The 27,429-nt window shown below is 41.9% G+C and overlaps 1 protein-coding gene across 3 annotated transcripts in view; it reads right to left on the bottom strand.

Moving 5' to 3' along the window:
* The window catches only part of LHFPL6 (LHFPL tetraspan subfamily member 6), a 328,052-nt gene extending 301,385 nt beyond the window's left edge, over positions 1-26,667 (bottom strand). The window contains exons 1-2 of one of the 3 annotated variants that reach the window (XM_062194335.1): positions 26,502-26,667; positions 24,469-25,040 (exon numbers count right to left, since the gene is read on the bottom strand). In XM_062194335.1, the coding sequence (XP_062050319.1) occupies positions 24,469-24,853 (385 nt within the window). In that variant the 5' untranslated portion in view covers positions 24,854-25,040; positions 26,502-26,667. Of the gene's footprint in view, positions 1-24,468; positions 25,041-26,079; positions 26,211-26,501 lie in introns of those variants that run through there. The other 2 variants (XM_062194333.1, XM_062194334.1) reach the window with 2 other exon arrangements.
* Between the last annotated feature and the right edge of the window lie 762 nt (positions 26,668-27,429).

The raw sequence follows: 27,429 nt of genomic DNA, 5'->3' as shown, positions 1-27,429 counted from the left end.
GGCATCCCATATGTGTGCCGGTTCTAGTCCCAGCTGCTCCTCTTCCAATCCAGCTCTCTGCTACGGTCTGGGAAAGCAGCAGAAGATGGCCCAAGTCCTTGGGCCTGTGCACCCATGTGGGAGACCTGGAGGAAGCTCCTGGCTCCTGGCTTCGGATCAGCACAGCTCCAGCCGTTGCGGCCACTGGGGAGTGAACCAATTGATGGAAGAACTTTCTCTCTGTCCCTCCCTCTCACTGTCTGTAACTCTACTTCTCAAATAAATAAATAAATAATATTTTTTTTAAAAAGTTCATTTTAAATTCTATCTACTAGGGTGGGCACTATGGCGTAGAGGGTGAAGCTACCGCCTGAAGAGCCAGCATCCCATATGAGCGCTGGCTGCTCCACTTCCGACTCAACTCTCCACTGTGGCCTGGGAAAACAGTGGAGGACTGCCCAGGTGCTTGGGCCCCTGTACCCGTACAGGAGACTCAGAGGAAGCTCCTGGCTCCTGACTTCAGATTGGCACAGCTCCGCTGTTACGGCCATCTGGAGAGTGAACCAGCGGATGGAAGACACCTCTTTCTCTTTCTCTGTCTCTGTCTTTCAAATAAAATAAATGAATTTTTAAAATAAATAAATAAACAGATCATTTATTATGTTGTATTTGCAGTTTAGGTAGATCACTTTCTGTTAAATACTATCAACGATCTGTTTGGTAGGAACAGTGCGGTGTGTGTTTATGTCATGGTATTTTCTTCCAAAGTATATAAGACCATAACTTATAGTAAATAAGGCCACCTACCAAAAAAGAAATTTTCAAAGTAGGGAGAGACCTGTAATTTCTTTCACTCACAATTTATATTCTTTATGTCATCATCCAAATGGATCTGATAAACAAGAATCTTTGATATTACAAGAATCCCATCAGTATAAACATATAGCTATGCATTGAGAGTGTAAACAAAAACAAAAAACTAACCATTTCATGTAGTCCAAATTTTGTGCATGCTTTTCCTTTTTACTAAATCTCAAGAGATGCCTTATACACCCAATCAGGTGAATAATTATTTCAATCAATGTTTATGAGCACACATGTAAAAGGTTATATAATATTTAAATACTGTAAAAAAGGTAAAAACTTGGCAAGAATATTATATCACATGACAAGGAACTCCTCACTTCATATCTGTGTCCTACATAATTAGCAATCAAATAGCAAACTACTTGAAAGACACATAAATCAAAATACTTGGAAGACACATAAAATTGCAAAACAATCTACAGAGTTCCTTCTCTAAAGCTCAGCATTGTATTAGTGTATTTTTCAACTTTGCATGTTTGTGTGTCACCATCCCCATTTATCCCTAATTTAGAGGTTAAAGTCTTATGCTCAGCAAATAAAATTATATATCATGTACATCTATTTCTCCAAATTTCTCATTAAGAAGTAAAAGTTTGATCACTCATTTCCGTGCTTGTCAAAAAGGAAGGCACATCACACCCAATTTTCTATACAAACTACGTCCAGCCACTTGTCTTCCATCTGCTCACATCTAAAGTTTGGCTGTCCTCTGTCCCTCACTCTGTCTGCTGACCTATCCTAACATGTATTTGCTCTGCTCATCACCTTTCCCTTTAAGTCTTAGGGGCCTCACACATAACCAAATCTTAACCTTCCGAATTTGTGTACCTGAACCATCAGAGACTAGTGGAAAAGGCCACTTTTCCCCTAGTTAGCAAGATTTCTGGAAGACTTTATAGTCAATGACCATTAGCTTTTTCTCTTCCATGTCACCCAGAGTCACAGGGACTTTGAGCAACTAGGTTAAGAGGTTACAGACAAGAGGATCAGAATTCACCAGAAAGTAATGAATAATCTTATTGAGGTTAAAGGTAAGATCAACAATCCAATGGGTCTGAGGATTGCAAATTTCCTAGCTTATATCCACATAAAGAAAAAAACAACCAGGATTGAAACGATGTGTATTGCACACTGGCATTTAAACTAATAGAAGAAAAAAACAACCAGGATTGAAACGATGTGTATTGCACACTGGCATTTAAACTAATAGAAGTGATAACTTTATACTGTTTGTTGAAGATTTCTAAGAATATATGGTATATTATTCTAAATGCACAATGTTTTAGATGTAAAACAAACTTGATAGAGATTCTCCCCTCTCAAAAAACAAGAAAATGGGAAATAGAGATTTATTCTAATACTCTAATTTCCATTAAGAAAAAAATACCAGGTGAAACTAATTCCTAGAATAGATAATTTTACAATTTAAATATGAGAATAAGTCAATAGGTGTTAGTCTTCAAAATGAGAGCTTCTTTTTTAAATATATGTTTTTAGGGGCCAGTGCCATGGCACAGGTTATTCCTCCTCCTGTGGCGCTGGCATCCCATGTGGGCACCGGTTCTAGTCCTGGCTGCTCCTCTTCCCATCCAGCTCTCTGCTATGGCCTGGAAAAGCAGGAGAGGACAGCCCAAGTGCTTGAGCTCCTCCACCCATCAGGGAAACCCAGAAGAAGCTCCTGGCTTCGGTTCAACCCTGCTCTGGCTGTTGTGGTCATCTGGGGCATGAACCAGCAGATGGAAGACCTTCTCTGTCTCTCCCTCTCTTTGTCTTTAGCTCTACCTCTCAAATAAATAAATGAAAGATTTTCAAAAAGTATATTTTTAAAAAGAACTGATCACATGGAGTTTGATCTGGAATTAGAAACACACGGAGGATCTTAATGAAAATAAAGAACAAAGAAGAGCAATTTAAGTAATCAGAAATCATCAAAATAAAATAAATCACAATTAGGAATAGAAAATTTATGAAATTGAAGGTTAGAACTTTATATGCTTATGTTTTACATAATGAGTTTTTACAAAATATTTTCAGTTTAAATTTATAAGTTTTTGAAATAACAGTGTATTTTTATTCTATTTTGTCCCACAAAAAAAGTACTGGAAATAATTTTGCATCTAGTAAATCCTTTCTAATATTAATATTTATGAATAGGTTAACAGTTAATCTTTATGAAACTAGATAGGAGATACTTAGAAAAAAGAGAAGTCAGAAATATTTTCCCTGTATTTCCTACTTTCTCAAGCCATAGAAGTCTCTAGGCCTACATACAGATCCATGGGACCATCAATTCCAGAGAAAAGTGGACTGCTGACAGATGCTCAGCTTTGCCCCAATTCAAGTGTGTCTCAGAGAGGTAAGAAGCATATGTTAGCAGGAAGGAATGGTTCTGACCCATGTTCGAATTCCAGCTCAGCCAACCTTAGCTCTCTTATCATGTAAAAGGGCCAACACTGACTCCCAGAGATGAGGTAAAGATTGTAATACATGCGTCCCACTTATTATGTGTATACAATAGATGACACTTCATCTCATTTAGATTATTCATCAATTTTTGTGTACTTAAATCTTGTCTTCCAGGTACACTGCAAAGTCTAGCATCAATAATTGTTTGGATGATGATATTTCTGCAGGTTAAGACTGAATCACAAGAGGCTGATGCTTTAAGAAAGCACACAAACAGGACTCAGGTGATGTGGTACTTACTTTATCAACAAGGGAAGTGAGGGGTCAGCTTTGTGGTATAGCAAGTAAGGCTGCCACCTGTGAGGCCGGTGTCCCATATGGGTACCAGTTCCTGTCCAGCTGCTCCATTTTTCATCCAGCTCCCTGCTAATGGCCTGGGAAAAGCGGTGAAAGATGGCCCAAGTACTTGGGGCCCTGTTACTCATGTGGAAGACCTAGAAGTTCCTATCTCCTGACTTCGGCCTGGCTCAGCCCTGGTAGTGGTAGCCATCTGGAGAGTGAACTAGTGGATGGAACATCTCTTTCTCACTGTCTCTCCCTCTCTCTCTGCAATTAATTTTTAAATAATAAATAAATCTTAAAAATAAAAGAGAGAGGGAAGGGGCTGGCACTATGGCACAGCTACCTGTAATACCAACATTCCAAATGGTGGCATTCAAGTCTTGGCTCCAATCCAGCTCCCTGTTAATGCACCTGGGAAAGCAGTGGAAAATGGTCCAAGTGCTTGGTCTCTGCACCCACGTGGGAGACCCAGATGGAGATCCAGGATCCTGGTTTCAGCCCAGCCCATTACCAGCTGTTGCAGCCATTTGGGGAGTGAACTAGTGGATAGAAGATTCTCTTTCTCTCTCTCTCTCTCTCTCTCTCTCGCTCTCTCTCTCTCTCCCAGCCCATTACCAGCTGTTGCAGCCATTTGGGGAGTGAACTAGTGGATAGAAGATTCTCTTTCTCTCTCTCTCTCTCTCTCTCTCTCTACCTCTCTACCTCTCTACCTCTCTTCCCCCCTCCCTCACTGTGACTCTGCCTTTTAAATAAACAAATATTTTTTAAAAAGGGGAATTGTGTCCAATAAATCTTCACTCTATTCTCTCCTCTCCCTGCTGTCTTTGCTACGAGCTACCTCATCAAAAGAAAACATGATGGGCCGGCGCCGTGGCTCAACAGGCTAATCCTCCGCCTTGCGGCGCCGGCACACCGGGTTCTAGTCCCGGTCTGGGCACCGGTCCTGTCCCGGTTGCCCCTCTTCCAGGCCAGCTCTCTGCTGTGGCCAGGGAGTGCAGTGGAGGATGGCCCAAGTGCTTGGGTCCTGCACCCCATGGGAGACCAGGAGAAGCACCTGGCTCCTGCCATCGGAACAGCGCGGTGCGCCGGCCGCAGCGCGCTACCGCGGCGGCCATTAGAGGGTGAACCAACGGCAAAAGGAAGACCTTTCTCTCTGTCTCTCTCTCACTGTCCACTCTGCCTGTCAAAAAAAAAATAAATAAATAAAAAAAAAATTAAAAAAAAAAAAAAAAAGAAAACATGATGACCACGCACACGGGTGACCAGAGCCACATGATCTTTCCTGGAAATGTGAGGACACAGATGGGAAGGCAGAAAAATGCTGTGCTATGTTAATACAAACAAACTTCAAAAAGTGTGTGCAACAACTAAATTAAGCTAAGTTTATTTTGTCACAAAAGCTTTTGAAACCTGAGCATAGTTTCTTTATAGTATGCATTTTCCATGAAGTTTTTAAAAACATCTGATAAACCTGGTTTGTGATTCTGCTAATGCCCCCAGGATAAATATTTCTGAAGCTACTGGTATACTTACTTGGCTTTCAGACATTAGTACACATGCTAAATAATGATTTTTAAATACATTATTCCTAGGCTACCGGCATTTCATTAACTGTATAAGTTAAAAACTAGTATAGTAAAAATCCACAAATAGTCATAACCTGTCATTTTAGTCACAACATCCTCCCAATTCATCACTATGTCTCTATGTCTAGGAACAGTATGCAAAAGGCCAGCTTTATTTTTAGCTTAATTTTAATTCCAAAAGACCTACCTTTCAGCAAAAAGTGCTAGGCCATGAAGGCAGTCAGTCAACTAAAGAAAAAGCAGCAGCAAGGAACTCTGATAGCCGTGCACCATTCAGAAAGTTCACATTCCCAGGTGGGAAGGATGAGGGGACAGCTGTGGACAGAGCAGCTCCTTCCTCTGTGGGGCCACTTCCCTCTGCCCAGGGTGCATCACTCTTCCTGTGGCTCAGTCCAGCCACGGGGCAGTCCTGCAGCCGCCTCCTGATTTTCACATTAACTTTCAGTGGCTGAAGGATAATTTGTGCCGATAAGTCAGATTAGAAATCACCACTTTACTTTGAAATCTATGGAGATCGCAGAGGGGCCAACATTTACTTTCCATGAAGGTTTATGTACTGTGCAGCAGCCCTGGAGGAAGTATCTCTTCCTTCTGCTTTATTACAGTTCAATTTTGCTTGTATACTAAACCCACCCCAAGGGACTTCTTAAATGTGAGGCTCTCTTACCTCTTTCTGGGACGAGTAACTCCTTGGCAATTTCATTTTGGACTTGTTCCCGAATCTCCAGAATTCCAAAACAAAAGAGGAAATAAACCTGATTTTTTCCCCACTGTTCTAATTTATAATCATTTTACCAGAGTTCATACAGACTAGATTTGGGCCAAAATTATTTACTATTGCAGCACAGTTAAAGTCAGTAAAAATACTGGGCTGTGGGTAGGAATAGATTGCTTAGGTTGGTGGAGTTTGCTGCTTTAAATTCTGTGCTAAGAAAACTGTCAAAGGCCAACTTTGAAGATTGTAAATTAAGCATTAGTTTCAATTTGTGTTGTGACAGGTACTAGTATCAAGCACTTGTTCTCCCTATTTCATCAGGAATCAAGGAAGAAAGGGTTTCATTCTATTAACTAGCAATGAAAGAATAAAGTATGTCTACTTTACCAGCAGGAGCAAAGTATGGGAATTCAAACCTCTGGGTCATTTTGGCATAAGAGCAGGTCAGCTTCTTGGTATCTTATCTGTGTAGCCACATGGGATCACACTGATTTAATGATCTGCTGGCACCTTTTAGGATGTTTTGAAAACAGGGCCCTGTCTCTGATTTTGCTCTGGCATCCCCACATTATGTTACCATTCCTGTATTAGAAGTATGAACACTATTACTCAATTACCCTTAACTTCTTATTAATAGAAGGGAATTCATTCATTCATGCAATGACCTCATTTGTTGAGACCTACTGTGTGCCAAAGAAACAAGAAGCTCCAATAAGACTGAAATACTATCTTGATGGAGTTAACAGTCAAAAGAAAAACAACAAAACAGTGAAAAATTATAATCTTCAGGAAAGAAACACATAAGAGCTAAAACGGCCATTAAAATTGAACAAAAATTCCACATGGTAATTTTAAAGGCTATATCCCTAAATTAAGCAAATACACCCAATTATGCTGTTCCTCCTAGTTTTCCAAAGTGCTTGTCCTTTCTCTCTACCATGCTACACATTGAAAGATAAAGCAATGCTCCCCCAAGTAAAACTCCCAAGTATTTAATCTAGCAAATACTTGAGGGCCAATTGTAAGCCAGTTTCAGGAAACTTCATCAAATTTGGAAAGGTTAGCATTTTGTAAAAGAGCCTAAGTGCTTCTGAGTATGAGTGAAAAGAATGAAACTTAATGCACAAACACTCAAGAGTTCCAGTTATTTCAAAAGTACTAAGTTCCAAGCACCCCCATGAGCTACTGCCCCATTAGATGTGCTCTGCTCATTTATCACAGCAGTCTGGCAGTGGTCCTAATGAACAGTACAAATCTGCAACAACTGGCAGCCTATAAGGAGGTTTCCAACAATACAACATCAGCCCTCAGATTTGATAATACTTCGACATGGAAATTTTTTCTATCATAGAATCAAGAATGTGCTGGCAGTTTGTTAGAAAAGTCATGTTATCCATCAAGACAAATTGAATTGAAGAGATTTCTTCGTACACTCACCACCTTTAAAACACACACTGGCAGCATGTCTCAACCCCTATCACTGGTAATTTCTCCCTCTCCTTTTCAGGAAAAGAGCAGCCAAGTCAGTTTCTGTCTAAAGTAAATGGCTGAATCAATCATCATGCAGTGATAGGAGAAAAGCACCCTCGTGAAGACCCCTGACAAAAATGATCAAATCAGTGTGAAGCAATGCAGGGAAACTGTATCACAGCAACATTGTTAATTGTGGACAATTTCTGTTATCAGTTCATTGGTATGAATGCAAGTAAAGTAGGATAAAAGAAGAGAAAGCTCTAGGCTCCTGGCCATTGTGGCCATTTGGGGAATGAACCAGTGGATGGAAAACTCTCTCTCTTTCTCTCCTCCCGCCCCTGCCTCTCTGTAAGTCTTTCAAATAAATAAATAAATCTTTAAAAATAAATTAATTAATCAAAAATAAATGGAATTGGCTGGCGCCGTGGCTCAACAGGCTGATCCTCTGCCTAGTGGCGCCGGCACACCAGGTTCTAGTCCCGGTCAGGGCACCAGATTCTGTCCCAGTTGCCCCTCTTCCAGGCCAGATCTCTGCTATGGCCCAGGAGTGCAGTGGAGGATGGTCCAAGTCCTTGGGCCCTGCACCCCATGGGAGACCAGGAGAAGCACCTGGCTCCTGACTTAGGATCACCTGGCTCCTGCGCTGGCTGTAGCAAGCCAGCCACACCGGCCATTGGAGGGTGAACCAACGGCAAAAGGAAGACCTTTCTCTCTGTCTCTCTCACTGTCCACTCTGCCTGTCAAAAAAGAGAAGAGAAGAGAAGAGAAGAGAAGAGAAGAGAAGAGAAGAGAAGAGAAGAGAAGAGAAGAGAAGAAAAAGAAAGCAATGAGCTTCAGTTATTTAAAATTATATTTTCCACTAAGTAACCATCTCCTAGTATATCCATGACAGCAAAATTTCTTGTCATTCTACCAGATTCAGCCTCTGGTATCAAAATAATTCAGTTTCACAGTGCATTTTTTCATCACATCTCTCACTTCAATTTCAAAACATTTTTTAAATCTTTCTCTTACAATGTACTTGCTACTGTTCTTAAAGAATGATATACAGCCACCAAAGATAGTTTCTTTTTCTCAATTCCCCTGAGGATCAGAAATGAAAGCTTCAAAACCTCTGAATTGATGTCTTATCTGAGAAAACATCACTTCAGCATACACCTGCAAATATCATACACAAGGTTCATTTTGTGAAGACAGAATAATGTTCCGGCTATGGGACGCATTCCTCGAGCTTGCTGTTGGCATAATAGCAATAACATCTTTGTGAGGGAAAACAGTCTAGTAACCAAAGCAGCGGATTGATAAACTCCTCAGGGTCACAGTCCTGTATTTTGTCTACCTTTTTTGTTCCTATAATAGCTGCCAGTTTCAAATACAAAGCTACAGCAGAATCATAAGATTAAATGAGAAAATGTGTTTAAAATTGTCTTGTGTATTATAAAATGCTATGTTAAAAGTATCTAATATTAGTTGATTTACAACTCTAAAGAACTCATTTTAATTCCAATCCATCTCTGGCTCTGCAAAAGGAAGTTGATGAACAGGTAGTAATCAGGCTATAAAATCATGGGAGTGTACTGGAAGAGAGTGTATTAAAGAAGGGGCTTCACTGAAGTGACAGATGATGTTTAAAAATACTAGCAAGAGTGATGAAAGTCACAACACGGCAGCAGGTGTTTAAAAAAACCACATGCACAAACATTGAGACTATCATAAAAATCTATATGGCACCTAAAATTATGATCTCTTTTACTAAGTTGTAAATAATAAATCATCTGGACATAAGAATATTACTAGTTCAAAACTTGTTTGGGAAAATGCAGCCAGAAGCAACAGGAAAACTAAAACAGCTTTAAAATATAACCAAAATTCTCCCTTTGTAGTTCTTCATAATTCTTTACAGTTCTTTCTTAGTATGCTTCTGTTTATCACTTGGGTCCCAAAAGCCCAATAGCTAAAATGCTGCCTAGCACAGAGCAGGATTCAATGTTTGTGTAAGGAACTATTAGTAATAGTCATCACTAATTGAGAACCTATTTTATCAGATCTGAGACTAGATAATTTAGATATATATAAAATTTATAAAAATTGCATGAGTTCAGATTGCTATAGTGTTAAATGAAGGACCTCGGGTAGAGGGTCACTGACCTCCCACAGCTGTGAAGTGGATGAGCTGCAGTATTTAACCCTCAGTCCAGACCCCATATTCACTTGCTTTGTACAACACGTAGCCATAGAATAATGCAAACAGTTGAACAGAAGGCAGTACTTGAAGATTTGTTCATACAAGAAAAAAGTTGTGATATTCAATTTTACTTACAGTCTCAAGAAAATCATTTTATTCTGGAATCTGATTGCATGTAAAATTCTGAAGCATCCCACATGGGGGAAAAAAAAATTTATCCTCATCGTACACTGTAAGTAATGCTACAAAATCAATCGACCAAAAACTACAAGCCTAACAAGCGAAATAAGGAAAGTACAGAGAAATATAAACATCCCCCTTGTCCAATATTTTCCACCATCTTAAAATCCTATCAGATTCAGGTTTCCAGAACCGCTCTAACTGGACTGCAAAATTATTATGGTAAAACCACTCCACACAAAGCACAACTGTCTGAAATTATACTGCAGTCAAATGTATATCAAAAGGTGCCACACGGGGAAGAAGAGCTCACTGCTGTGTAATTTAATGAAACCTACTGAGCACCAAGGGCACAGGCAGTCAAATTGAATTTTAAATGGTTCCTACCAGGAAACTGTAATCAGGATAGCCACCAGTGGGTGGATGAGAGAAATGAACTGACTTTCTTCCACCAGGCGATCAAAATAGAATGCCATCTTTATGCATGAGATAGGAAAAAAAGAGAGAGAGAGAGGTTGAAATATTCATTCTACACACCCCTGCTTTTCTTCTATTACATGGTCATTTCTAGATGCTTTCTCCGAGGTATCTTTTTGTTAATGAACATCATGCAAAATGATCTTTTTTCCTACCTTGATTTTTATCGCAACCTATTTCAGACAATAAAAGCTATTCCTATAAAGTAGAAACTATTTTATAATCCTGGTCCACCAGCATAGTAGCCATTAAGCAGCTGGCCCTAAAACTGATGATTGAGTTAGACACAGCTAGAAGCTTACCTTTCAAGCAGTACAGCCAAATGGTAAATAAAAGTGTCAAGATTTAAAAGCTACAGGGCCAGTGTTGTGGCATAGATGGTCAAGCTGCCGCCTGTGATACCAGCATCCCCTATGGGAGCCAGTTCATGTCTCAGCTGCTCCACTTCTGTTTCAGCTCCCTGCCTGGGAAAGCAGTGGAGGACAGTCCAAGTGCTTGGGGCCCTGCACCCACATGGGAGACCCAGAAGAAGCTCCTGGCTCCTGGTTTGGCTGGCCCTGCCTAGCCCTTGTAACCACCTGGGGTGTGAACCAGCAGATGGAATATCTCTCTCACAGCCTCTCTCTCTCTCTCTCTCTCTCTCTCTCTGTAACTCTAATTTCCAAATAAATAAATAAATCTTTATAAAAAAATAAAAAGGTATGCCTGTTAAATAGTAAATGAAGTGATACCCTCTCATAAAGGTTTCAAAAACACTATTTTTATAAACCTGAATATCTTAATCCTATCTTTCCAATGAGCCATACGTCCCTGAGTTTCCAACCGCCTACGTGACTGCCCATCTTAAGGTCCCATCAGAATGTGAACCACAAACTTTCCAAAACTCAGCTCATCCACCTGCCTCACAGACCACAGCTCCTGCAGACATCCCACCCTCCATAAGTGGCAACCCCAACCTAGGAGGCAGAGAAGCTGGAGAACAGGGTGTACCAGCGATGCTGAATCTCACAAGTGAACAGGAGTTACCAAGTCACGTGGACTGGACTTTCATCCATCTTTCATCTCTTTCTGTCTCTTATATTTCTCACAGTCCAGAGCACCACTCTTTGGATTACTAACAACAGAGTCAGGCCGGCGCCGTGGCTTAACAGGTTAATCCTCCGCCTTGTGGCGCTAGCACACCGGGTTCTGGTCCCAGTTGGGGCGCCAGATTCTATCCTGGTTGCCCCTCTTCCAGGCCAGCTCTCTGCTATGGCCCAGGAGTGCAGTGGAGGATGGCCCAAGTCCTTGGGCCCTGCACCCGCATGGGAGACCAGGAGAAGCACCTGGCTCCTGGCTTCGGATCAGCGTGATGCGCCGGCCGTAGTGGCCATTGGAGGGTGAACCAACGGCAAAAAGGAAGACCTTTCTGTCTCTCTCTCTCTCACTATCCACTCTGCCTGTCAAAAAATAAAAATAAAAATAAAAAAAAACTTAAAAAAAAACTAACAACAGAGTCACAAAGTCCAACCAGTGGACTGCAGCCCAGTGAGACTTCTGTCTTACTGGAGGTTTGAAGGGTAAAGCAAATAAGGAAATCAAAGCCAACCAGGGCAGTGGGGACAGGATTGAAATTCAATGATTGTGCAGCTACCACCACTGACCTCCAACCAACAGGAAAGCATTTGATAAAGTAGGAGTCTGATCAGGAGTAAAACCCTCCAGAGCTCCTAATGTCCCTTTGTCTGGTCCTCTTTTGGCTTTTTCAAAGCCAGCACTAACAGGAGACAGGACTTAGGGTCTGTAAGCAGGAGTGTGGCTAAAGTCGGCAGAAACTGACACTGGTCGCCAGCCCGCTCAGGTCTTGAGGACATCCCTCTGAATCCTCATGGCATTCGCACCACAGTTATCTGCACAACTCCTCATTGCAGATGCTGAACTCCCTGTCACACCCAGGTCAGTGTCCAACTTAAGGCCTAGCAGCTGCCATTCCACACAGAAATTTGATCAATTCCAGAAAAACTTAACTGGATTAAAAGCACAAGTATGTCATTGCTTTTTGTTTTATGCCAAACAGCTAATTAACTGAATTACTCCTTATTTTCTCTCAGGTACTTTGCTAGGCTCTGCAAATGCAACAGATCACTCTGTTCTCAAGAAGTTACAGCCAAAGACATTGTACACTGAATTGCAAACAATTAAGTAAAAAATCATATGTACTTAAAATACTGTGAAGGAGAAGTACAGGGTGCAAAGCCGTAACTGGTGTATTCCCAACCAAATACCTAGACATTAGCACTACTTAACTTACACATTCAAAAGATACTCAGGAATCGCATAAAGACTTCTCTTTTCAGAATATAATGATGGTTATCTCTTCCTCAAAAAGGACTTATATATGGGGGAAAGAAATCCAGGTAGTTTCCAGCTAACTACCCTTCAACTTGATTCTCCAACAACTTGCCTTAAGTGAACAAAACACTCAGGAAGCAGTTATACGGCAACTCCCTCCTACAACCTCCTCTCCACCTCACTGGCTGCTCATCTCTGGAAGACTCTGCACAAAAACCATAGCACCCATCATTCTGCCCCTGCCAACACCCCCACCCCCACCTAACCTGTCCTCTCTCAGACCTCCTGGTCTGGAATGCTTCGAAGGCCACCTGCTCCCTCCCACCCTGCAGGCCCGGTCCCTGCCATTCCCTCACTGGGAGGGCCCTCCTCCTCACCCCTCCACCTATCAGTCCTCAACTCAAATCTGACTTCTTCACTTATGATTGCCTATGGCGCATGTCTCTTCTGCCTAACACTGATCAGAGTTACGATTTTATATTCATTTGGAGAAGTATTTGATTGCTTTTGTCCCTCTAGATTTAAATTCAAAGCAGACACAACTACAGGACTTTTCAGATCAACATTCTGCCTCTTGTGCCTAAAACAGAGTTTTAAATGGTTCCTACCAGGAAACTGTAGGATAAAACCAAGTCTGACACATGGTAGGCATTTCCAAAGCATTTGAGAAATAAAAGTATGAGAAAAGTCAATATACAGTGAATTTTTCTTCATGATTTTATAGTTAGCATGCATCAGAGTAACTTCCCTTAAGACTAATATTCTTCCCTTAAGAATTAATATTCTTATTCAAAGTGCTGTTACGAGAATTAATTCTTACTTAAAAGTGACTGAAGAGCCTATAAAGGAATTACCTAACAGCTAAGATTATCATTTTCCTTTTAGAACAAAATAAACAATAAAAATGGTGTCCCACCATTCACTACATCACAAAATATAATGATTCCATTGTCATTCTCTATAGGCATGAAAACATCACAGAAAATCTTTCATTTCTATTCAAGATAATTATGCACACATAGCAGGGGAGGAGAAATAACATAGAAGGCTTGGATTGTCACGAGGAGCCAAGTGTTGCCAGGAGGGAGGAAAGTTATGTCAGTGCTGACCATGTACCAGTGCTCCCCCTCCAAGCCACACATGCTGTAATGACATGGTCCTGTAAGGAATCCTGTGCTTCCAACATATCACCAATGCTACCAGCATCATAAACTGCAATTCACACTCAGATGGAAAGTGTATTAGTGTTAAATGAACAATCTGAACAATCTCATCATAACATTAGGCACATGTTTTTGATACAACTTCAGAGAGTAATGTCTCATACATGGTGAGCCAAGCCAGGGAGTACTACATCAAATGGGGACTTCACTTAATCACACAATCACAATATTTTTAATATTTTAGTTATGTATGTATATGCAAGGCAGAGTGAAAGAAAGAGAGGGAGAGACAAAGAAAGAAATCTTCCATCTCCTGCTTTGCTCCACAAATGGCGGCAATAGTCAGGTCCAGGCCTGGCCAAAGCCAAAAACCAGAAACTTCACTGGGGTCTCCCACATGGGTGGCAGGGGCTTAAGTACTTGATCTATCTTCTACTGCCTTCCCAGGCACATTAGTGGGACGATAGATTGGAAACAGAGCAGCCAGGAATCAAATCGGCACCCAGATTCAGGATTGGCAATACAAGTAGTGGCCTAACACCTCAGCCCCCAAATAATAATTTTAGAGACTTTAAGATTTAATCACATTGTCTTTTCAAAAATTGGATGTGGCAAATATCGAGAACGCTAAACTACACTGAAATGACAAAAATAGATTTTGCGTTTCACAACCTTTAATGGAACTGGCTCTTGGAGCATAAGATGAATATTAACTCACGGATAATAAAGGGATAACTAGAGTCTCATTTGCTTTGCTTCAATGCACAGCTATAATATGACCAGCATAAGCTAGGACAGCAATCTATCAGGCATCCAAACTAAATGATCCACTTACTACAAGTAACTGACAGCAATGTTCGATTATAAACATGCTAATAAATAATATTCACTTATTCTTTAGAAGCAAAAATATAACTGAAGATGCTAAAATTGTTTATGAAATGAAATGTGCAAAATCAATCGTACATGTAATTACTGTTTATATATTTATACACTTAGTATTTTCTGCAATGTTAGTGAAAAAAGAGATTGTGTGAAGTTCAATGACGCTGACAATGACTTTAATTTTCGTCAAATGTCCCTTGAAAGCCTCTGTGTTCTGAGGCACATTACTGTGCAAATGATATTCAAACTGGGAATAGTCATATGGAAAAGCCACATAAATTACATCTACATACTATGGGAATGACACTATTTACTAACATTTTAAAGTAACTCTCCATAAGCAAAAACAGCTGTTGTGATTTGTCATTTGTCATTTTTTTAACTTTTAAAAGAATCAAAAGAACAAAATAAGAAGTGACAGTTTCTTACATAACCAGACATAAAAGGTTACTGAGCTATTCACCCATTCATTTATTCTTCTGTAAATGTTCACTCTGGCAGCCAAACCTGTTGGACTCTACCTTGGAAACATCTTCCTAATCCTTTTCTCTCTGTTCCCACTGTTTCACTGAGCTTCTCAGTGGCCAACGCTGGCCTCGCACTGCCTGTCCTGGTTTTGGTTACTCCCCAAATCAATCATTGGCCCTCACTGCTTCTAAACTACACAGTTCCCAAGTCAATGCCACCCACAGCCACTCAAGAGTTTCACTTAACGTGTTCTGTGCATCATGAGTCCTGAGGACCGTAATTACATCTCATAAGCCCACAGACCGTGAGCAGGTACCATATTCCAATCTTCTCCAACATCTAGCACATTATTCGACACTTGGTAGAGACCCAATAAGTAAATAAGTACCAATCCCCTTGGATTTGCAACATACTTTATTTAACACAGCATTTGCCAGCATTTGGTTCTGCTGGCCAATAATTCAGATATGTTAACACATATTACAGGTAACTAGGACCCTGCCATTCCCAAGGAAGTCTGCAAAACACAAAGGTAAACTAGATTCTGTTTTATCACAGAATTACTCAAAGTTCTAAAAAGTATTTGCAGGGGGAACAGTAAATATTTTGAAATATTCCTGTGATGTGTACAAGAATAAGGTCATACCTTGTGGATATAAATGTAAATAATCAAAGTTAAGTAATACATCAAGTTGAGTTTATGAGGTGTCATTTACTATTCTAGTCATTGTAGGATTGAAAGAAAAATATAAGTCAAAGTCCCTGCCCTATTTGAAGATAAAAAAAAAAATCAGAAAATAAAAGTTTTATTTTTTACCCAACATCTTGAGACATGTTTTAGCACACAAAGATACCTAGTGTTGTCTGATTATTAATACTCTGAGACAGGAACAGGCATATGGCCTAGCAGTTAAGACACCTGTTAGGATGAACACATCCTATAATGGAGTGTCTGGATTCAATTCCCAGATTAGGCTCCCAATTTCAGCTTTCTGCCAATGCAGACGCTTTGAAGTAGCAAGTGATGGCTCAAGTAGTTAGGACCCTACCATGTGGGAGACCTGGATTGAGTTCCAGGTTCCTGGCACCAGCCCCAGTCCAGCCTTGGCATTTGAGGAGTAACCAGCGATTATTGGGGGAACTCTCTTCCTCCCAAATTAAAAAAAAAAAAAAAGAAAGAGAAACTTTTTTTTTTAACTTTTATTTAGTAAGTATAAATTTCCAAAGTACAGCTTATGGATTACAATAGATTCCCCCCCCCCCATAACTTCCCTCCCACCCACAACCCTCCCAACTCCCGTTCCCTCTCCCATCCCATTCACATCAAGATTCATTTTCAATTATCTTTATATACAGAAGATCAATTTAGCATACATTAAGTAAAGATTTCAACAGTTTGCACCCACACAGAAACACAAAGTGTAAAGTACTGTTTAAGTACTAGTTATAGCATTAATTCACATTGAACAACACATTAAGGACAGAGATCCTACATGAGGAGTAAGTGCACAGTGACTCCTGTTATTGACTTAACAAACTGACACTCTTGTTTATGGCGTCAGTAATCTCCCTAGGCTCTTGTCATGAGTTGCCAAGGCTATGGAAGCCTTTTGAGTTTGCTAACTCTGATCTTATTTAGACAAGGTCATAGTCAAAGTGGAAGTTCACTCCTCCCTTCAGAGAAAGGTACCTCCTTCTTTGATGGCCCATTCTTTCTACTGGGATCTCACTCGCAGAGATTTTTCATTTAGGTTTGTTTGGTTTTTTTTGGTTTTTTTTGACAGAGTGTCTTGGCTTTCCATGCCTGAAATACTCTCATGGGCTCTTCAGCTAGATCCGGATGTCTTAAGGGCTGATTCTGAGGCCAGAGTGCTGTTTAGGACATCTGCCCTTCTATGAGTCTGCTGTGTATCCCGCTTCCCATGTTGGATCGTTCTCTCCCTTTTTAATTCTATCAGTTAGTATTAGCAGACATTAGTCTTGTTTGTGTGATCCCTTTGACTCAGTATGATCAACTGTGAACTGAAATTGATCACTTTGACTAGTGAGATGGCATTGGTACATGCCACCTTGATGGGATTGAATTGGAAAATTGTACATCTAAGAGAGGGAGGAGAAACTTTATTTTTTAATCTGAGATACATTGAGGGTAAATTATTTCCCAAAGTGATAAGCAGGCAGAGCTTAAATGACAGGTTTAGCTTCATGAATTCTAAGAGCAAATCACTAACTAGAATGATACCTACCATATTAAAAAAGTAACTAAATCCCCTAATAACATGTCAGCCATATCAATAACCAGAACAGAGCAGTGCTGTGTCCAACCTCATGATTCTCTAAAAATGACCACCCAGAAATTTCTGAGAAATCCCTGGACTCTGTTATTATGAACTAGCTAGAACTTTAATTAATTTTATTTATTTGAAAGAGAAAAAGATGGAAATCTCCCATCTGCTGGCTCACTCCCCAAATGCCTTGCTGGTCAAGGCTGAACCAAACCAAGCCAAAGAGCCAGGAGTTCAATACAAGTCTTCTACATGAGTAGCAAGACCCCAAGTGCTAGAACCATCACCTACTGCCTTGCAGGGTGCACATTAGCAGAAAGATGGTCTCTGAGTAGAGACAGGACTTGGACTAGGTAGGCACTCAGATATGAGTGGGCTACAGGCACTACTGCTGCACCAAAAGCCCATCCCTAAAGCTAGAACTTTCAAGTTCTATTTGTTTTTATTATAATATTTTTGTGACCCAGAATGACAAAGTAGGACATTACCCTTTAACTTTCAAGAGAGATACAAAGTCCTTGGTTTTGTCAGTTTAGAAGTACATCCTCTGGAATCAGTATTATCCTCAACCTTAACAAAGGATTATTACAAAGGCTTCTTAACAGCAGGTACTTACTCTAGGAAATTTAGCAAGTATACACTCTTCTTTCAAATAATTTTTAAGTGACTGTATTTGGTCAGATATTTTGGAAGTCTCCCCTAACAATCTCTCTCCTAGACTTTACATTATTTACATTAACCTGTAACATATCTTTTGAAAATTGGCAAAATGTTTTATCATATTACTACAAGGGTATCTATCCTATCAGAGATATAAACTGAGGATCAAAGAACAGAGTTACACTGAGACTTACTATCCATAATGATCAAAAACTCTGAGCTCTAAATATAAGGTGGATTTTAACTAATACTTTCACATTACGATGATAGCATTCATAGCTCAATCAATATCAAATGAGACAACTTTGGGTGTCTCTAAAATTCTGTGTTCTCATCTGGAAAAAAAAAAAAGAATCACTTGCTTCACCAAAGTAAAAGGCAAACTGAACACATTCCACAGATCATGAGTCCCTTCAAAAAACCCAAATAAGTTAGGGAAACAATTTATATCCCTCCCCATTCCTCCCAGGAAACTGGCAATGTGCCTCAACATACCAAAGGCTCTGGAAAGTCCTGTTGAAATGAAATCTACTAACTTTCCATAACCAAGTGTTTCTCAAATCCACTTGTCCCTAAAAGCGTTTCGATTTTTCCCAATTCACCCAAGAATTAACGTTCACCTCAGAATACACTTGAAGGCGATACCTTAATAGAACAAGATCAATTCTAACAACATCCAAGAATAAGAGTGCTGAGGCGATGCTCCACTCCATCACGAACGCTCCTAGTAAGACACCCTTGCTAAGCCGCAGAACTGAAACACCGATAGTGAACAATGGTGACTTTGTGTGGAGGGCAAATGTTTGCATCTTGTGATACTACACAGAATCTTGTGAAGACCTCTTGGATGTGTGTTTGAGCTTTTCCTATAGGAATGAAGTGAATTCACATTCCTTGGTTGGGTTCCTTTGTGTATAACATGTTTTTCTAAGACAGCTAACCAAGTTGCAATCTGTGTTAGTGAGGCTAACCAATCACACGGCCTCTGGCCTGAGTAGACTCTGAGTATGGCTGTGGTTAAAGGTTAGAAAACAAGTTCTTCTTAAAAAAAAAAAAAAAAAAAAAGGTAAAAACATAAAACCAGTGACAATGACCATTAAAGCAAAACATTACACAAAAACATTAGATACAACCATACAAAACTCAGTGTTGTAGATTTTGGGAAAAAAATGAATTAATTCAGCAACATCCCTGGTTTTAACCATTCCAGAGCTTGGGGTAGTCATGCTCGGTTGTCCACAGAGTGTGTCTTCCTCACACTCCTTTGTGGCAGGCAAAGCTCCGCCACTGCTACTATTGCACCACGTAGGCCTCCTTCTCAAGCTTGCTCCCCTTGATCATCACACACATGGTTGTGATGAAAGGCATGGTCTCTGGCCCTGGAAAGTATTACCACTGAGCAAGAATGTATCATCTTCCCTTGAGGTGTTTAAGACCAGGACACCCTGTGATTACTCAAAGCTGATTTAAGTGCCATCCTGCCTAACAATAGAAGCTCAGACTGGCTGGTTCCTAAATTTCCCTCTTGGCCTCATTATTCTGCTTTTCTGAGGTCTGGGCTGTAACAGGGTTGGCCAAGGGCTGTCAGGGACCATCCACGTGACTTGTAACATGGTCTTTGTATCTTTCAATTAGCAATTCCTTACTAAAAACCTACTGCATGCAAATTGTGGAGGATATAACAAGTCTAATTTTTAGTTCTTCAAGTATAAAATCCTGTATCTGGTATATGAAAATGGTAAATGAAAGAAACTTTTATATAGAATGTATGTATTATAATATGTATATAATATACATAGAAAATTCCAGAAACACAATTTTCTGCAACAAGAATAAGGAGAAGTGGAATAGGATGTGCTCAAACCAGATGAAACGAGAGATGGAACTCTTCTGTAGTCCAGTTAGAGATGTTTATATCAGATCACAACACAATTCAACTTTAAGTAAATTCTGAAGATAAGCCACCTATCAGAAGTCAAATTTTCTTAACTATGAAGCAGTTAACTTAGAACAGGGTTACCAAAGTGTGGTCTCAGAACTAACAAGCATTAGCCTCACCTGGGAACCTGTTAGAAGTGCAGACTAAAAAAACATTTTAAAAAAAGCGTGCAGGTGCAGGCGCTATGGCTCACTTGGTTAATCCTCTGCCTGTGGGGCTGGCATCCCATATGGGCACCGGGTTCTAGTCCTGGTTGCTCCTCTTCCAGTCCAGCTCTCTGCTGTGGCCCAGGAAGGCAGTGGAGGATGGCCCAAGAGCTTGGGCCCCTGCAGCACCCACATGGAAGACCAGGAAGAAGCACCTGGCACCTGGCTTCGGATCGGCACAGAGCCAGCCATAGCGGCCATTTGGGGGGTGAACCAACGGAAGGAAGACCTTTCTGTCTATCTCTCTCACTGTCTATAAATCTACCTGTCAAAAAAGAAAAGCGTGCAGACTACCAAGTTCCCCCTGAAATCAAGAATTCTAGGGTGGGCTCCAGCAATCAGTGTTTTTAAAAGTCTTGCAGGTAATTCTGATGCATGCTAAAGTTTGAAAACCACGGGCTTAGAACAACTCACCTGCACTTTATATTACAGGTTAGAGCAAGCTGAATAAAACAAGAAAAATTAGTAATCTACAAAGCATAATTTAAAATGAGGCAAAAAGAGTCTGTCTTGCTCCTCTACCAGGCCTAGGAAGCTCTTGGGTTTCTTAAAATTAGAGTACTGCTCTCAGTTAAGACACTGTCACCAGGAAGCAACTCTGCCTGTTAATATGCCAACACATTATTTATCTCATTGCTTGGTATCACTTGGCAGAAAGCTTGGATATCAAGGAAAGCATAATGTGGCATATCATGTGACAGGTCAGGCTTAAAGTGGAGTAAGGAGGGAGAGTCCCCAGCAGTCATCCTAAGGGGATGAGAGGCCCTGGTGGGACCTACAAAGAGCAAACTCTAGAAATATATCGATGCTTTTGAACACACACACACACACGGATGCACAAAGAAACACTGCATCATCATTACTGTCTTCAGCAGCACTCAACCATCAATATATCATGGAGACCTGGCTTCTTAGCACAGAACAGTGTCTAAACTGCAAAGGTAGTTGCTTGTAGCCAATTAGCATTCCACACCCATTTTATTCCTACATGTGACTCACGCTCAAACCAAACCTGGACTCGTGAAAGTTTGGGACTCTCTGTGGTACTTCCCCATATCAGCACCAGTGGTTTCTTAACATGAAATCTACAAATTCAGATCCTGATGTTGGCCAGCACCAGTTGACAGAACTTAGAAACAGCCTTGGTAAACCTTTGCAATGTTCTTACTTGTTACACGGAAAGAGCCCATACATATAACATCTTACTAACACATACATCAAAAGGTTTGACAGCGATTCTTAGAACTTCTGTTAAAGTCCTTAATGATCACAACAGCAGCTGAAAGCACATAACATATTCAATGAACACAATCAATATTAAAACCTCTATTTTCTCAGAGCTTCCTTACCATACTATATACATTTTTATTATACATTCTATTTCCAAAAACCTTCTGTCTGCCTTTTTAAAAATCAATTAACAGTAAAAATCCACACCAGTTTTTTAATAATATAAGCCTGCCTTAAAATATGAAATGGAGATGGAAGCAATTAAAGTTTACAGACAAGTTACCCCAGAAAAAAAAAAGAGTAGTCACAGAACTCCTTGTAGGTGTTCCTACAATAGGTAGCCAGTGTCCATGTACAACAGTCCCATTTTATGTTGTTCTATCCATTTACAGGTGACATTGTAACCTCTAACCAACCATAGCAAGAAGATCCAAAATGAAGGTTGACACTTTGTCCTTTAATTTGTTCCAAAGTACTGCAGGGGTTTTATTGCCTGATGTTACACCATATGTGTAAACTCTAGACACAGCAGGCAGGGTTAAGCAGGAGGCCTCTGTCTTTTGCCATTCTCTTGCTTCCTGTTGTTTTTGGAGCAACCCTAACTTTAGCTAAACATAACCCTTCTGGGTGAATCATTTTTAGTAAGAGAATCTGCCTCCTAGCAGAGCACACTGTGTGTTGATTACATTTCCAGAGCATTACTGTCTGTAAGGGTCACAGAATTCACTGTAGTGGCATTTTGGTGGCTTCTTTATGAAACCTACCCATTTTATGAAACACTTTAATACATAAAATGACCCATCGTGTAAGTTTTTTAGGAATAAAAACCCCAAAAATTTATAAAATGAACAACAAAAGGAGTTCTCAAAGAATTTTTTCATCATCTTGTCTCTCACTCAATGAGAGTGACTCATGACAGATAAGCAAAACCTTCTCCATACTTCAGGTTATTTTTTAATTCCAAATTTACTACTATCTTTGGAGATGAGTATAATTAGTTACTTGTGCCCTCAAGAGGTTAGAACCAGTAAACCCTCTCTGATTTTACTTTTGTTTTCTCAGCTATGAGACATACATATGAGAACTAAGAAAGTATCCCTGCTACTCTCAGGTTACATAATTTCCCTCATGTAAGTAAGTCTCACCAAGCCAGAGTCCATGAAGAGTATATATAAAGAAAAAAAATTTTTAAAGAGTACATATAAAAAAAAAAAAAGAGCAGCTCTTTTTAAGTTATACACACACACACACACACACATATAAAACTTCCCCAACTGTCCATCCCCTTGGGTATTCTGTAAAGTAGAACAGTTAGCTCTATATAATTAAAAAAAAAATCTATACATAATTTAGAGAGGGCAGCATAAATCTCATGGGTCTCAGATTCACTTCCTGTTCCCTGCCTTCATTACACATTTAAAGATAATCAATAAAAACTGATTTCTCTTTGTAAGCATTTTCCTATTCTGCCAGAAATAATAACAGCCTCTGCCCTAAAATGAAGAAAAACTAGAAAGTAATATTTACCATAAGAGGAGAAAATGCCTAAGCATTTTTCCTGAGCCAAGTGAAACCAACAGCAAACCAGATTATCCTTAAAGAAAAAAAAAATGTAGGTACTCCGGCCTTAGTTCTATTCTTAAAATCTGCGATATCAACAAGTTTTCAAGCTCTGGATTTGTTTCCACTTTTGACAACAGCCACTTTCTGTTTCCTAATAGTTTCACTCTTTCCGTGCAAGAATGTTGTCAGTGTTGAATACTGACAAAGCAAAGAGGGGACAGGTAGGTCCCCCAATTACCTCAGAGGTCAGACTGAGATGCTAAAACCACAGGGACAGAAACAGATGAGAAGAAAGTGACACTAATTTGGGAAACCAAGAACTGCAATCATGTCTAACTCTTGTTTTGAAACACAAAACCTTCTGCCACTTGCATCTTCAGCACAAGAACACATTGCTTACTTAAGACATTACTTGGAAGTCTTATGTTAAATACTGTGAACTAATCCACTGGGGTTCTCTGACATACAGAAGCTGTCTCACAACTATTCAGTTTTCATTGTTTCTTCTTCTTCTGGGTCATTACAAAAGACTTTTGGAAAACACCAAAGGAAGAGTAGTAGACTTTTACTTTGCAATGAAGTTACAAATACAGTTTATAAGTTTTCCAGCCTTCTTATTTCCTCTCACTCTGCACTATCTATGGAGGTTGTCAAATTTCACCAGGGCAGACTGTAAATCAGACAAGTCTAGCCAGTCAGATTGAAGAATGGAGGTGAAAAGCACAGCGGAAAATATATAAAGTACAATTAAAACCATATGACCTGAGATATTGAAGCAATACATGCTGGAGGAAATCCAAGTAAAAATCAAACCTTTTCTGGTGTTAGTGAAACAATCCAGTCCATTTGGGACAATCACAGCCTTCATTAAACACTGTATTCTTCCCCCAAGTCCCACAGCAGAAACACCCAGAGAAGTTAAGTCCTAACAAGGTAATTAAATCTATAACTATCTTTGTAGCATTGTGAGTATATAGTAGCCACTATAAAGCTGATCTCTCATTTAAAACAGCAACTCGTTTAGAAATAGTTTACAATTGGGCAAGGGTCCCATTTACATCCAACAAAGAGTAATAAACACTTAATGATAATAATGTTGAATCCAAACCCTTTTGTAGTTTTCTATGAAATCAAGGGTTTTAAAGACCTGAGACTTCCAGTAAGATAATCTAATTGTGTCTTGTTGAACATAAAGAATGAGAAGATGTAGAATCCAAACTTATTAGAGCACAAACAACCTGGATGTTATTGTCTCACATCAGTGGTACTTAGTAGGCCAATGATGGATTTTAGGATGCCCCAAAATTAGGGGCTCCTGAAATTATAAAGTAATGCTGATAAACAGAAAAAAAAAAACAAAACAAATAACCCGAAACCTTATCTTTGGCAGTCAATCACCAAGAGCCATACTATTTCTTCTGGGCATCCTAAGTGTCAATCTCAGAAATCCCCGCAGACAACTGAAACACCATTTTCAACACTGCTTTGAGATTCTTGTTAAACAATTCAAGTTTAGCGAGTCACTTACCTCCCAGGAACTGAATTCCTCCAGCCACTCTTCCCACTGTCCTGGAGATGAGCTCTGACACACAGCAACCCATGAGGGCGGTCAGCGCCACTAGAAGAAGCAGGCCACAACCCAAGCCTGTCACCACGGTACAGATCCTCCATTCCGCACTGGGGATGCCCTGGAAGGAGGCATAGCGCCCGCACTCCTCCACCATCACCATCATCTGCCGACTCTCATCATGCACGGGATACGAGCACCTCCGGAAAGTACCAAAAGAAACAGACTTGCCCAGCTGTGATCCCCAGAGCCAGTAAGGCATGAAGAACCCCACGCAAGAGGTGGCAGCACAAAGAAACGAGAGCAGAGCCCAGATCACCCCGGTACAAGTCAGGCTGGATGCCATCTTTCGCCAGATGCAGCAACCAGGACCGGAAGCAAAGATGCTGGACCCGCAGGAACGTGGGCTGGTGCAGAACCACCAGGACCCCGTAGGTAATCCGCAGTTCTGTAAGGACGTGTCTACAGACAGAACGGATCTTCGGACTCACTGGGCATCAACTTCCCATTCTCTGTGGTAAGAACGATGATCCCTGGGAAAATAGCAACAGGAAATACTAAAAGTTAAACACTTTTAGAGATGTCATAACCTCGATTCGGTTGGTCTACAGGTTTCATTAATAAATATTCAGACGTGCCTCAACACTTCAAAAATGGGAAGAACTCATTCTCTTTACAAGATTTTCTATAACTCAAGTTTTGTCAAACTAGTTCCAGGCTTTTTCATGCTTTTATCTCCTGTAAATGCTCCCAAATTAACTCTGACAGCTATTTACTTAAAGAAATGCATGACTTCTATTTGCCAAGCCAGTGAATTCATCTCATACACTCACATTAAGAGTAATGTAGCAGTTTTACTGGCAGTAAACATAATTCAGGATATTAAAATAAAATGAACCATAGCACGGTTTGTTTATTTGACTTCCAAGTTCATGCTCACAGGTTGTAGCAACTTACCCAAGACCCTTTAAGGGAGTTTACCTCTCTGCATGAACCCCAGCAAAATAATTAGGATAATCTTTCACAATTGCATAGCATCACAAATTGAACCAACACTACAGCCCGTGTGGGTACATACACTGGACAGAACTACAGCATCTGACCCTCCTGGTGCATCTGAGAATTCCCTCGGTCTTAACTCTCTCCTGGTGGAAACACGAAGCCAGTGTGTAGCTACTGTCATATCTGCTACTTGGACTCATTGGCTCCAATCATTTTATGCGAAGCATTCCTCCTCCCGTAATCCACAATTCTTAGTACTCTACACCAACCCCAGTCACTCAAACGCTTCCAGGTGCATCACCTTCCACCCACAAACCATTCTCCACATTTTTTCCACAAAGAAACGAATCCAGAGGTCTCGAACCCATGGACCCTAACTCACCCAGTGAGTTCCATCCCCATACCTCCTAAATCCCACGTTCAGCCACCACCACCCCCACTCTGGTTCTCTTGCTCCCTCTCCACGCCACTATTCCACCTCCAGCTCTGCATGTCACTTAGAGGGAACTCCAGCTACTTGCTTCTGTTTGGTTTCCCCCCACACACCCCATCCCGGCCAGTAAATCTCACCCTTAGCGGCTGAAGTTGGTCTGTCCCGGCCAGGAGGCTGGGGAAGATCAGCAGGGGGTGGCCCTGGGGGCGAAGACCCCCCAACTCCAGCCAGGCAAGCTAATCAGTCTCCCTCCCAACACACACACACACACACACACCCGCAGCTGCCTCACCCACCCAGCGCACTCGGGCAGACACACAGCGGTCCGGCAATTCCCAAAGCGGGAGAGAACCGTGCATTTTCCAGCCGGCGCTGGGCGGAGGAAGGAAGAGGGGATGAGGATGGACAGGCAGCACCCCCCGCAGGCGGTGCGCACAGCAGGCGCGGCTCGGGAAGTAGTCTGGCGCCGGGGAGCGGCCGGGCTGGGGCGTGCGGGGCGAGGGCAGCCGGGCGGCGGCAGAGGAGCCCGCGCCGCGGGGCTGCCAGGCGCTTCACTTACATAGTCGGCGGGCGGCGGCCACCTTCTCTGTGGGTCCCGGGCGCGCACACAACTTGCGGGAACATCCACGGCGGAGAAGCCGGTGCTTCCCTCCCTAAAAGCTGCAGGAGCCCGGGGCGCGGCTCGGGAGAGCGGCGGTAGGCGGGCGGCGGCGCCCGGACTCGCGGAGACCCCAGGCCGGCGCGGCGCGGCGTGGCGCGGCGCGGTGCGCGGGTCGGCGGCGGCTCGGGCGGAGCGCTGTGGCCGCGCGCGGGGCGCCGGGGCTCGCACGCGCAGGAACCGCGCTCCCTTTGGCAGGCGAGGCACGCGCCGCCCCCTCCCTTGGGCGGCCGGCCCTCCTCCTTCTCTTTTCCCCTCCCCTTGCGCCCCGCGGGGCCGGCGCGGGCTGACGGAGGACGAGGCGGCCGCCCGGGACGCCCCCGGCGTGCGGGGCGGGAGGGGCGCGGGTCCCAGCCCCTGTGGGGGCGGCGTTCGCGGCTCGGCCAGTCGCCGGTCCCCGCCTGCCCGCGGCTCTCTGCCGCTCCTGAGGGGATGGCGGGGGAAGGAGGACGGACGCTGAAGTCGCGGAGAAAGTTGTTTTTTGGAGGGGTGTGCCTGAGCGTGCCGCGGAAGGGAGAAAACACGTTGCCCGTTGCTTTTCTGGGCCAAGTGTTTGGTGTTCAGCGCTGATTCCCCAGCCGTATTTAAGAGATGTAGATGTGGCGGGCCTTAAGGGGCGGGTAAAGCTACGAGGACGTGGTCATTCCTTGTGGTCACTTAGCGGTGAACGAGGCGGGCGTGGACGTGGGAGTGAGACCAGAACCTAGAAGCCAGCGATTCTGTGGGGACAGCCGCTTTTCCAGACAAGACGGAAGAAAGGCAGGGCAAGCTCTCTGGCCGGCCTTCTCCCAGGAGAATGATAGCTCGCACGCTCTCTCCCCTCTCCCCC

This window comes from Lepus europaeus, chromosome 6 (genome assembly GCF_033115175.1).
Source record: "Lepus europaeus isolate LE1 chromosome 6, mLepTim1.pri, whole genome shotgun sequence".
In the NCBI taxonomy this organism is placed as follows: Eukaryota; Metazoa; Chordata; class Mammalia; order Lagomorpha; family Leporidae; genus Lepus; species Lepus europaeus.
Note: the sequence above shows the minus strand (reverse complement) of the source record. Positions and strands in the feature narration are given on the sequence as shown.